General features: G+C 40.4%; 1 protein-coding gene across 1 annotated transcript in view; it reads left to right on the top strand.

Moving 5' to 3' along the window:
• The window catches only part of KLKB1 (kallikrein B1), a 40190-nt gene extending 27233 nt beyond the window's left edge, over positions 1-12957 (top strand). Inside the window, exons 6-15 of the mRNA XM_045879678.3 lie at positions 195-304; positions 3925-4084; positions 5029-5135; positions 5296-5458; positions 5558-5670; positions 5838-6006; positions 8324-8502; positions 9476-9571; positions 11307-11446; positions 11953-12957. Of these exons, the coding sequence (XP_045735634.1) occupies positions 195-304; positions 3925-4084; positions 5029-5135; positions 5296-5458; positions 5558-5670; positions 5838-6006; positions 8324-8502; positions 9476-9571; positions 11307-11446; positions 11953-12132 (1417 nt within the window). The 3' untranslated portion in view covers positions 12133-12957. The remainder of the gene's footprint in view (positions 1-194; positions 305-3924; positions 4085-5028; positions 5136-5295; positions 5459-5557; positions 5671-5837; positions 6007-8323; positions 8503-9475; positions 9572-11306; positions 11447-11952) is intronic.

Below are 12957 nucleotides of genomic sequence, written 5' to 3'. Positions count from 1 at the left end.
CCCTAACCTTCCCTGTGCAGAGCAGAAAAATGTCTCTTTGATTAAAAACACAAACCCCCCGACACACTCAGTATCAAAGTCATTGCTCTGATTGCTTTATTTCCCACTGACCAAGGGTCATTTCAATGCAAAAAGGATTGCTACATGCATCTTGCAGTTTAGGAACAGAAGTAACCTCTTTTCTTCACATTTAGAAACGCCTGTCTTTTAAAGAACGGTCCAGGAGGAACGCCCATCAGTATAAAGGTGCTGACTAATGTGGTATCTGGATTTTCACTGAAGCCCTGTGCACTCTCAGAAATTGGTAATTATATGGCTACTATTTCCCTATGTGATTATAGCATGCAGAATTAGAGTCCCCCAAAGACATCCGTATTCTAATTCCTGGAACATGTGTGTATGTTACATTACATGGCAAATGGGGCTTTGTAGATGTGATCAAGCTAAGGATTTTGAAATGGAAGATTTTTCCAGATTACGTGAGTGGGCCTGATGTGGTCACAAGAGTCCTTATAAGAGAAAGAGGAAGATAGAAAGGTCATAGTGATAAGTTTTGAAGAGGTTACACTGCTGGCTTCCAAGATGGAGAAAAGATCCACAAGCCAAGGAACGCAGGTTGCCTAGAAGCTGGGAAAGGCAAGGAAACAGGTCCTCCTGTAGAGCTTCCCAAAGGAAAAAAGCCCTGCCAACATCTTGACTGTAGCCCGGGGAGACCCATTCCAGGCTTCTGACCTTCAGAACTGTGAGATACTAAATTTGTGTTATTTGCAGGCACTGGGTTTGCGATAATTTGTTACAGCGATAATAGGGGACGAGTGCCACAACACTGCAGAGAAACCCTAAGGTCATTTCTTGGTGGTGTCTGTTGATTAGTGAAATGACTCAACCATAACGAATCAAGAAAGTGCTGTAGTTTCAGACATTTAGGTAATTTCAGTTCAATTATCCAGGAAATTGTCATGGCCTTCCACCTTATTTAGTGACCAGCATGTTAGTGATAAGATGTTACTGAAACTGAATCACCAATACTCAATGCTACACAGTATCCAGTGCCAACTCCTGCCAAACTCCGCAGCAGGTGCTGGGTGAGGACCCCCTGAGGGAGATTGGGAAGTTGGCAACAGGGCATCTCTTTTCCTATTTGTTTCCATTCTCCTCCAGTCCTTACATGCCCAGAACCAGTAAGTTTCCTAGCCTTTGATGGGGTATTTTTGGGAGTGTCAGGCATGCCATCAATGTGCAGACAGGCATTTTGCAACTTTGCCTTGGCCTTTGCTTTCTGCTGACCCAGGGCGCAACATCAGCCAGTCTGAGAGCTTAGGACATTCTCAGATCTCTCATGGACATGTGCACAGCCCTGGTCATGCAGCCCTGTACTTGTATATGGCCTTCTAGAGTCCCAGGAATATGGCAAAGATTTTCACCACCACCCTCTTTCCCTTCATTTTCCTTTTAAGAATTTTGTCAGCTTGTTGTTTGCTCCAGCTATTACTGTTGCCCTAGGAAGCTGCAATGTTATGTAACTGGCACTTTTTGTTTGTTTGTTTTTTTCTTTGCTCTTGACAAACACTTGCAAGGAAAAAGCTGTTAATACTGAAGAAAGCTCTGAGTCATGTCAAATAAACCCAATCCTTGTGGGTGGAATTTTCCTGAGAATTTCCAGACAGGTCAAATAATGGTGTTTAACTGGGGATGGGGATGGAGTATTGGAGTAGCCCCAAACCCACTCCACCCCCTCTCGGGCTGCTAGGCTACTGGCTGGTTTTCAGCACGATTGTGGGGCTGTTTTCAAGGTTTCCATGGTGCTGGGGAGAGGAGAATGGGAACAAGGCAAATTAAAACCCCACAAAACTCACTGTTCTTATAGATATTCAGCTGTTTTTCTTGAATAAGTACTCCTGGACTGTTATAATTTGATTAATTTTTATTAATTTCTAGAGTTCTGAAAACATTGATTTTGACAATTTTGCCCATGCTCTCATTACTTCCATGGAGGAGAGGATTTTCAGAGGTCCTTCCTCTGTCATTCCCACTCACATCCTGTAGTGCCTTTGATAAAACAAAACAAAACAAAACAAATGAAACCAAAACACTAGCTTTAAAAAAGAAAATGGTCTTAACAAGATAGCTCCTGTGTTTTTGTCATCTGGATGGGTCAGGTAGTGACCGAAACATTGTATACAGCTCTGGGTTGCATATTTTGTGTGTAGCAATGGTCAACCCTGAGCACTTCCAAAGGGGGTAACCAGGAAAGTAAGATATCTAGAAGTAATGGAAAACACAAACTGGCTAGAAGAATAGGTTAAAGGCATTTAACCTGAAAAAGATCAGGATGACTGTCTCAATTTTTTGTTTATAGAGGGCTTTCATTAGAGATTAGATTAATCTGTGTGGTTCCATTAGGCAGATTAAGGTAGATGCTCCTATGAAGAAAATAGGAAAAACATTCCTAACACCTAGAATGGTCCAGAAAAGAATTGGGCCTTGCCATAAGGTAGTGAGCTCCTCATCACTATAAATATCTTAGTAAAAGGTAAACAACTTGTCAGGGACGTCCTTTAGGGGATGTAGTTGTAGGTTGGCATGGATGACCGTAAATTCTCTTCCAGCTTCCAGAGTCTGTGTTTTGCTTTCTTTTTTGAAAGATTTAATTAGTTGAGACCTAATTTCCTAGACTGCCCCTATGTAGATATTATGTCACGGGAGGTACTTTCTCTTGATACAACTATGTTCATTTAAATTAGGACTCTTTTTGTCCTTCTTATAATTGCTATCATTATTCCATAATTTTAATAAAATTTATGTCATCAAATTGAGTCAACTGAGTAAATAATATGAACACAAATAAAAGTGTAATTAAGACATAAGATTAGGGGCATCTGGGTGGCTCAGTTGGCTAAGCATGTGACTCTTGGTTTCAGCTCAGGTCATGATCTCAGAGTCCTGAGATTGAGCCCTGTGTCAGGCTTGGCGCTCAGTGTGGAGTCTGCTTGTTCTCCACCCCCCCCTCATAAATAAATCAAATATTTAAAAAAATAAGATTATATACAGGTAATGAAAGTGGGCTTTCTCCTGTTCTAATTTCAATGGACACATGGCATTTTTGTTAGCTACCTGATATTTTTGTTAATCTGTTTTTATTAAAATCTTTTTCACAATATTCAGGAAAATGTAACATAAAACCTTATCTCCTAAAATCCGGAATTCATGTTCAGGGTAATAGAAAGAAACTCTGAGGGGCGCCTGGGTGGCTCAGTTGGTTAAGCGACTGCCTTCAACTCAGGTCATGATCCTGGAGTCCCAGGATCAAGTCCCGCATCGGGCTCCCTGCTCGGCGGGGAGTCTGCTTCTCCCTCTGACCCTCTTCCCTCTCATACTCTCTCTCATTCTCTCTCTCAAATAAATAAATAGGGCGCCTGGGTGGCTCAGTCGGTTAAGCGGCTGCCTTCGGCTCAGGTCATGATCCCAGAGTCCCGGGATCGAGTCCCGCATCGGGCTCCCTGCTCAGCGGGGAGTCTGCTTCTCCCTCTGACCCTCCCCCCCTCTCATGTGCTCTCTCTCTCTCTCTCTCTCTCATTCTCTCTCTCAAATAAATAAAATCTAAAAAAAAAAAGAGAGAGAAACTCTGAGCATATGCTAAGTAACCTAAATATTTTGCACGGGTCAGGATGGAGCTGAGAGCCTAAGTTGAGGTATTTCATTTCTCTGACATAGGAGTCCATCTCTTATCAGATTTAGACCAATTTTTCCTTCTTCCAAATGGCAAACAACAAGTCTCAGCATATTTTAACAGACACTGTTTTCACTTAGGATATCTGGTACTATAAGTAACCGTCATAATTTCCTCAGCTATGATGACAAAGGACAGGTCACTTGAGCGTCATGTCACTTGCTGAGGACTGTCTTCCGTCCGTGAGTTCACAGGTTGCCGCATGGACATTTTCCAGCACCTCACATTTGCAGATGTGGACATCACCAGAGCTGTCACCCCAGATGCTTTTGTATGTCAAACCATTTGCACCTACCATCCCAGCTGCCTCTTCTTTACATTCTACACAAAGGCGTGGCATCTAGAACCACAAAGGTGAGTAGGACTGTGTATCATCACTGTGATTTTATAGTTTGAATCTTTGAAAACTTCTGTTCATTCCCCTCAGGGCACTTGAACCCCGGGGTTAAGTAGGTCCTTTCCTGCCAGGGGTAGATTAGTTAAGAGCTCAGCTGACTTTCCCACCTACCTTCTCTTCCTGAAACATAGCATTGGATCCATGGAAGAAAAGGATCCCATACCTTTCTTACTGATCTTAATGTTTTGTCTTATTAACCTGAAGCAAAACCCACTCACTGCCAGCATATCCATTAATGTTGTCTCTGATTCCTGTGTTTCAGAAACTAGAGCCCTGTTTATCCTGATTGACCTCTCTACCCTCTGATGACCTGCCTTTTTTTTTTTAAGATTTTATTTATTTATTAGAGAGAGAGAGACAGCGAGAGAGGGAACACAAGCAGGGGGAGTGGGAGAGGGAGAAGCAGGCTTTAAAACAATAAGATTATATACAGATAATTGATGCAGGGCTTGATCCCAGGACCCTGGGATCACGACCTGAGCCGAAGGCAGACGCTTAGCGACTGAGCCACCCAGGTGCTCCTTCCCTTTTCCTTCTATACATAGGTGGCACTAAGAGAAAGGTGCGTAGTTATACAATAGCATCAGCAGCAGAAACCCCCAGAATTTGGTCTTGGCTCTTTTTTTTTTTTTCTTTTTCTTTTTCTTTTCAATGAGAAGGTGGAACTTTACCATTCTCCTCTTTCCAGGTTATCTGTGCCTATCAGTTTTCTTCAGAGGGAGATGTGGCTTGGTTTACATTTGATCTCTGATTTATTAGAGTCCTGTGGTCTGCTTTACTTTGAAAAGAGTTTCTCAGAGGAATAAAATTTGCAGAGGTGCTTTTCAAAATATGAAGTGCTTTTGTGTTTGCTTTAATGCAATTTTGTTTCTCTCTCTTTTGCTTTTTTTTTTTTTAATAGAAATGTTTGCTTTCTTAAGACTTCCAAAAGTGGGACACCAAGTTCCCCTACTCCTCAGGAAAACGCCATATCTGGATATAGCCTTTTAACCTGCAAAACCTTACCTGGTAATGTGATTCAATAATAATAGTACATAAAATGCGATACACTTTATGATCTTCTAACAAGTAATAGCGATGAAACTAATCCTCGGTACTGAAAACCTGGGTAAATGTGGGTTTATCGCTGTCTTCATTTTATATGTCTCTATGTCTCTAATTCACACAGAGCCTTGTCATTCCAAAATTTACTCAGGAGTTGATTTTGAAGGGGAAGAACTGAATGTGACCTTCGTTGAAGGAGTGAGTGTTTGCCAAGAGACTTGTACAAAGATGATTCGTTGTCAGTTTTTTACTTATTCTTTACGCCCAGAAGACTGTAGAGGAGAGAAGTTAGTGAAATTTTATTTTTCAAAGACTGTCAGCAAGACAATTTCATGAATTATCCCCCTCTGTGAAGGTTTAATCTTTATACTGATCATTTTATCTAGGTGCAAGTGTTCCTTACGGTTATCTTTGGACGGTTCCCCAACTAGGATTACATATGGGACACAAGCAAGCTCTGGTTATTCTTTGAGGTTGTGTAGAAGTGGGGATAGTTCTGGTGAGTAAGCCGCACTTGTTCATGGAACCGTAAAGGGATGGCTGTGTTGTCTTCATAGCTTGCTTTGTCTGATGTAATAGAATTATTATGTATTTTGTTTTCCTTGGCTGAGGTGAACTCTGACTCACCTCAAATTCCAACCGTTAATGTCAAGACTCTCTTTTTAGTCTGCACAACAAAAACAAACACACGCATTGTTGGAGGAACCAACTCTTCTTGGGGAGAGTGGCCCTGGCAAGTCAGCCTGCAAGTGAAGCTGAGAGCTCAGAGCCACCTATGTGGAGGGTCAATCATTGGACACCAGTGGGTCCTAACTGCCGCCCATTGCTTTGATGGGTAAGTTTTGGATGTATCTTATCCAGCGTCTTAACTTGCCTTTTTGTTTTGAAGAATCTGTGATCGGTGTCTCGATCATCATGTCAGTGTATTAATCAAAGTTTATTTTTTGACAAAAGACATTTTAAAGAAGGGCTGGTATTCAAAATGTCAAATAGCTCATAGGACCTGTCTGAGCACTGAATGATCTGACCTAGCAGAACACAGTGTGGTCTGTTTGCAGGATTGACACTCTTGGGGGCATGCCACTCCTGCTTTAAAGAATAAGGAAAAGAGGCCCCACCTGCTACCACCTCCATCCGCCACTCCCCAAATATATTCTTCAAAGACTTAATTTCCAGGCCCATAGAGATTTTACTTTCAGCTCTTCGATTCACAAAGGTACTGAATAATATTAATAATGAAAACAAAAATGCAAATTTATTACCCTATATAGTTCAGTGAATAGAATCAGATATAATATTCTAAAACACTTAGACTTTGTAGTTAGAACAGGGCTTGAGTCCAAGCTCTGTCACTTATTAGAGGTATGAGTGACCTTGGGTGATTTGTAAATCTCTCTTTGCTTTATTTCCCTACCTGTGAAATATGAATAATAATGATATCTAATTCATGAGTTATTAAAAGGGTTAAGCGACACACTTACAGTCCTTAGCACTATACCTGGAACATAAAAATTACAAAAAAATAAGCTATAATTAAATAAGAATAAGAGTTTATAAGAGATAATATACACAAAAACACTGATTTAACTGAAAGAAAACCACTTTGCCCCTATCTGCACGATTTTCTCTATAGTTTCATGCAAATACATCTTGCACCTCTCAATGATGATAAAAATGTCCCAGTCTTTACCAAAGATAAGACTTTGCTTTAGATCAGAATTTTAGGTTTACTTTGTATGTATTCATATTTAATAAAATTAATTTAGGGGCACATGGGTGGCTCAGCTGGTTAAGCGTCTGACTTTGGCTAAGGTCATGATCTCAGGGTCCTGGGATTGAGTTGGGCATGGGCTCTGCACTCAGTGGGGAGTTGGCTTGTCCCTCTGCCCCTCCCCCTGCTCATACTCTCTCTCTCAAATAAATAAATAAGATCTTTTTTTAAAAAAGAATTAATTTAAATTTTCACACTTCTCAAAATATATTTTATTATTTGATTTTTTATATTTATTTTTATTGTATTCTGATTTTGTTTTTTGGCCATGCCATGAAGTGTGCTTTATTTTCATTAAACATACAAGTAATTTTCCCTAACAGTCCAAGGCAAACTGGAGGATTGGCAGTTCAAGGGGGGGGTCCTCTGAGATCCCCACAGGCTGGTGGCATCTGCTCAGGGTGCCGGGTTCACGGCCCAGCTTGTCACTTGTCCATTTTGCAGGTGGTTCTACATGTCAGGACTGGGCTCTCTCCAAGATGACAGGGGTGGGGAATCCTCCAGGTTTTTAGGAAATTTCTCTCTGCCTCTTCTGCTCAGTGGTCTCCGGTGGGAGAGCCTGTTTTCCTCAGCTTGGCCTTACAGAAGCTGGTGCTTCCTGGCTTGTCTGTTACTTTCTGAAATCACCCTGGAGTTCCTCTCAGAGCCCTGTGCCTGGTGCTCCCCCTTGCTTTGCTGCAACCGGAAGCCCAGACAGAGAACTTTCATTTATTTTTTTTAAGATTTGATTTATTTGCGAGAGAGAGAGTGAAAGAGAAACAGCACGGGAGAGGGCAGGGTCCAAGGGGAAAGCAGACTCCTCACTGAGCAGGGAGCCCGACGTGAGGCTCGATCCCAGGACCCTAGGATCATGACCTGACGCCAAAGGCAGACGCTTAACCGACTGAGCCACCCAGGTGCCCTAGACAGAGAACTTTGAAATAACACTGAAGTCTCCCTAAATTTGCCCAATGAGGGGGGCTTGCATAAGATCAGTCTGACCTCTTGACAATTCTGGATATTCTGGATTTCATGGAAGCAATTGCTTTCAGCTTTGCTGAACTGGGCAGGATTTTCCCATAATAAACTGTGAATCTCTCCCAACCGGTTTCACTCAGATTTGGGACAGCAACGTTCTTGTATTTTTACTTATAGTAACATGAAATAACTACACAAATGTACATTTTCAGTGTTTTTAACTAAATCTTCAGAGATTCAGTACTCCTGCTGGTGGTGATGACCAATTGTGTGGAAGAGAAATTAGATAAGTAAAAATACGCCGTACGTAGTATTTTCTTCCCAGAAAAGTACTATTTTCAAAAGGTAAAGTTGAAAGGAAAATGGACCAATATCAAAGGCTGGTCTTTCTGGTTTCAAATAGGTCTTTCTTTTTCCTTCCTAGGCTTCCCTTGTTGAATGTTTGGCACATTTATAGTGGAATTTTAAATCTGTCAGAGATAACAAAAGAAACACCTTTCTCACAAATAAAAGAGCTCATTATTCACCCAAATTACAAAATCTCAGATGGCGGTGGTCACGATATTGCCTTAATAAAACTTGAGACTCCTTTGAATTATACGGGTACGTAGCATATTTAAGGAGAAGCTATACAGCTGAGTTCAATGGTTTCCATTTTCACATCACTTTGAACGAGAGGGCAGAATCTAGACGGATTGTCCTTATTTTCTGGTTGGTGGAGTTGGGGGAAAGGTGGGGAATTGCCAAGGGAGACACCTGTGACTTGGATAAATCTCTTCTACTTAAGGGTAAGAAATAGTAATTGGTTTCTTCAGGTAGGAATAGAACTGCATATACATTATTGAGATAATACACCTGGTGAATGTCTTGGTCCTTTGGGAAGCATGGCTCCCTTTGACAAGAATAGCAGGATTACTACTGCTTTGGGCATATTAGGAATATAGAAAGGTAAGAAGGGCCAGATACTAATTCCCAGGTCTAACTTGAGTGGAGACATTGAAGTAGCAGGAAGCTCCGGGAAGCAGGTAGTGTGATGGTGGGAGGTTTGGCCTCTGTGGGACAATGCTCCCCAGTTGGTGAACGCCCGCTGTCCCGTAACGATTCTGTGACCTCGGGCAAGTTTCTTTTACCTCTTTGCACCTTGAATCTCCTCATCTATAAAATGAGCATGACAGTCACCTGTTGGTTTGTTATAAAAATTTCTAGTTAATAAGTTAAAGCACTTAAACAGCACTTAAAATAGTGCCTGTAACAGTGGAAACACTCTGTTATTACTATTAAAAGTGTCACACACAGGGTAAAACACACCAACTTCTAAATGCTTTTGACAGAAATTTTGCTCCAAGTTTTAAGGTTTAATCCAGAAAATCTGACACCAAAAATGTCATCTGGAAATGAGTCTGATGATGAGAAATTTTCTTGAATCACTGACCTTAGCAACTGAGCAGAAAGAAAAAGGGTCATTCTTCTTGGTGCTACCCTATGGAAAGAGACTATGGGAAAAGGAAAGTGTGTATTTTTGGTCAATATCCATAACTTTATTTAACCAAACTCTAATCTCAAAACCACTTTTCAGAATTCCAAAAACCAATATGCCTACCTTCCAAAGCTGATACAAATACAACTTATACTAATTGTTGGGTAACCGGATGGGGCTTCACAAAAGAAAAAGGTACAGCATGACATTTTAAATGTTGTTCTTAAAACAAGTCTTTTATGTTAAAGTACATGGAGTGAATCCGTTTAACTGGCCTCTGTCTGAAATTTCCTCCAAACTCATGACCTTTCCAATCTATCTATTCTCAAATATTTACTCAGTGATTTCTGAGATGTATTTTTGTTTGGGTCTGGAAAAATGTATAAGGTTACCTTTTAAGCATCTTACTTAATAATAAAGATCACTTGTTTGACTTCATATAAAGGACTGGTGCCATATAACCCTAACAAGACCACTCAAGCTTATCCTGTCCTCACTATTAATAATGTTCCCATCTCTCAATGCTGTCGCTCTGCCTTCATACCAAGGGCCAGGAGTATAGGCAGGCACACCATCTCTCTTTCTGGAAGGCTCTAAATCTTTTTGTTGTTGTTGTTGTTTCATGCATCCTTCCTGCAATCTGATGAAGCTGGTGAGCCACTTTTCTAATGGTGTTTTAAACACTTAAAGAAAACACACAGAAATATGAAGGAAGCCAGTGAAATTGCAATAGAGTTATCAAAATACATTTAAAAGATGTGATATGGTAACACATGAGTTTCTTTATGAATATGTTAAACAGCAAGTTTTTCAAGTAACTACCATAATTTTGAAATTGTGGTGAGCGCAGCTGATATTTTCCGTTATCGGCCCTAACTGTCATGTGAAAATATCATGACTGTGATGCAAAAATATCTGTACTCTCTACTGATGGCGAAGTCCTCGATACTGCTAATACTCCCATTTTTATTGCCTGCATTCAAAACTGAAGGTAGTGTTAGATTTCCATTGGAGATTGGTGAAAATAAAGATATTTTCCTATCCAAGTTTATAGAGCAAGTGAATTCTTTCTGTGGACCTCAGTTTAAGAACTCCTGCTCATGGGTAGTTGGTGTATCTCAGTTGCCCTTGAATTTCCCAGGAAACAGACTATTCTCCCTTTTCAAAATTTTGTTCCTGATAGACAATACAAGGAATAATATTTGCATCATTCTTTATGTATTTAAGGATGTCAAGCTCTTTCCTTCTTTCCTAATGTAGTCCTTTATTCAATGAATTCAGTTTTTTCAAGTTTTTGACTAGTATCTTAAGACAGGAAGAAATTTTAAGAGTAACCTTAACTAAACAAGGAAAGCTCCCAACATATGTTCAAGGGGAACCTGGACACTGGTGGAAATTTAATTATTTGTAAATAAATTGTTCTTCATGGGAAATACTTGCATTTACTCGAAGAACAAACTACTCCTCTGTTGCCAGAGGTTTGGTGGGTTTTCCCCCCCCCCCCAAATCATATATTTTAAAATGATCGTGTTGAATATATAAAACAAGAACTGAAAGGTAAGAACTTCCAGCTTTTGGGTTGGAGGTGATAGGAGGGAATTTCTGAGAGGTTTCTATTGAGATAAGAGGATGGCAGAGAATCCGGAGGCAAAGTCTTTGGTCAGCCTGGGGGGCTGGGGTTGTCTTAACATTGCACAGCAGAGGGAAAGCACATGCTCTCTCTCTCTCTCTCTCTCGGTTTCTCAATTTCTTTCTCTTTTACTCTCTCTCTCTCTGTTGGTGTGATTAACTCTACTTTTTCATCCTTACTATTCTTATCTAAAGAAATGACCTTAATGAAAGTTCATTATTCTGATTTGCTTTAAGACTTTGGTATTTTCATGGTCACTGTATTTCCTCCTTCTGAAACTTCATATTGGTTATCTCATAGGGGAAATTCAAAATACCCTACAAAAGGCAAATATTCCTTTGGTACCAAGCGAAGAATGCCAGAAAAAATATAGAGATTATGTAATAACCAAACAGATGATCTGTGCTGGCTATAAAGAAGGAGGAAAAGATGCCTGTAAGGTAATACTTTCAATTATGAAAAAACACACAGTGGTCTGCTTGAGAAAATCAACTGGAAAATATATTCTCCATAGTATATGTCATTATATTTTTCTTTAAAAATTCAGAGCCAAATAATCCAACAATTTCATAAGCAACCTTTGATGAGCTGAATATATATGCATTTATATAATTTTTATTATATATATGTTACAATCTGTGCAGAAGCATATTATGTTTAAAGGGAGCACCATTGTATATAATTGTACTAAAATATTAGAGCATTAGATCCATTTGACATTGAGATTATGATGTCAACATTTCCTTGTTGGACTAAACAGAAAATTCAACCATGCATTATTGAATTAAATTATTTTCATCACATCCAACAGCTAATGAGGAACATAAGCCACCTGAAGAACGATAAGGAACTGTATGTTTGTGTTGTATGCACTGTGGCTACAGAATTTTAAAGGCACAACTGTCATACTTTCTATTACTTTATTTTTCCACCCACTGTGACACAGGGGGATTCAGGCGGTCCCTTAGTTTGTAAACACAACGGAATCTGGCATTTGGTGGGTATCACCAGTTGGGGTGAAGGCTGTGCCCGCAGAGAACATCCAGGTGTCTACACCAAAGTTGCTGAGTATGTGGACTGGATTTTAGAGAAAACACAGCCCGGTGATGGGCATACCGATCTTTGATGAAGACACTGGCGTGAAGAAGCTTTATAGAGGTGGGAAAGAGCCCAGTTTGTAGCGTAAGTTTTACAGCTTGGGTCCAAGTCAAATACTGAGCCTTGGGGTCCTCGTCTGCAAACATGTGGAGAGTGGTATCTACTTCATGTCCTTGTCATAAGGGCAAAAAGAGACAATGCACACAAAAGCTGCTGAGGAAAATGTCGTGCAGAGGCAGGCTTTCAGCGTTCAGTAACAATCCTAATAATGGGAGATAAAAAATGACCATTTCCATGATTATTTGTTGTGAAATAAAATGGCAAAAGAATGTGATTTACAAGTGTTTTCTTCTGATTGTGAGACAGAATGGAAGGTAAGTGACTCCCGATTCTAGCACAGTGCTTGGACTGGGTCACTCTTATCGGACTGCTGGCTCTGGAACTCAATCTATCTTAGAGATGGTAATTTCTTCTCTCTTCCTCACCTGCATGGTCATGAAAAACTACTACTGCCTGACTCACTTGGGGTGAAGAGCCAGTAAGCTTGGGTTTTGTTCCGCCAAGTGTAGAAGGTACACTTTTCCAAGAAAGAGATGGGTTTTCTGAACCTGGGAGAATAATAGTGCACTTCTTCATTTGGGCTTCTTGCCTTGTTACCTGGTGTTGGCACAAGGCCCTGGGGTTGGGTATGCAGGAGAGACCTGCGTGGTATCACACAGCCTTCATGGAGGACAAGGAATCTGCTCTGTGGGATGGGGTGAGGGTGTCTGGATATTGGGCTCTGCAGTAGTAATTCAAGAAGCATCGCGTATAAAGTATTTCATAACTTCAGTCTTGTCAATTTATGGTGGTA

The sequence above is a fragment of the Mirounga angustirostris genome, unplaced genomic scaffold, assembly GCF_029215605.1.
Source record: "Mirounga angustirostris isolate CCGP_5_RB_7025 unplaced genomic scaffold, mMirAng1.0.hap1 SCAF_2, whole genome shotgun sequence".
NCBI classification, from domain to species: Eukaryota; Metazoa; Chordata; class Mammalia; order Carnivora; family Phocidae; genus Mirounga; species Mirounga angustirostris.
Note: the sequence above shows the minus strand (reverse complement) of the source record. Positions and strands in the feature narration are given on the sequence as shown.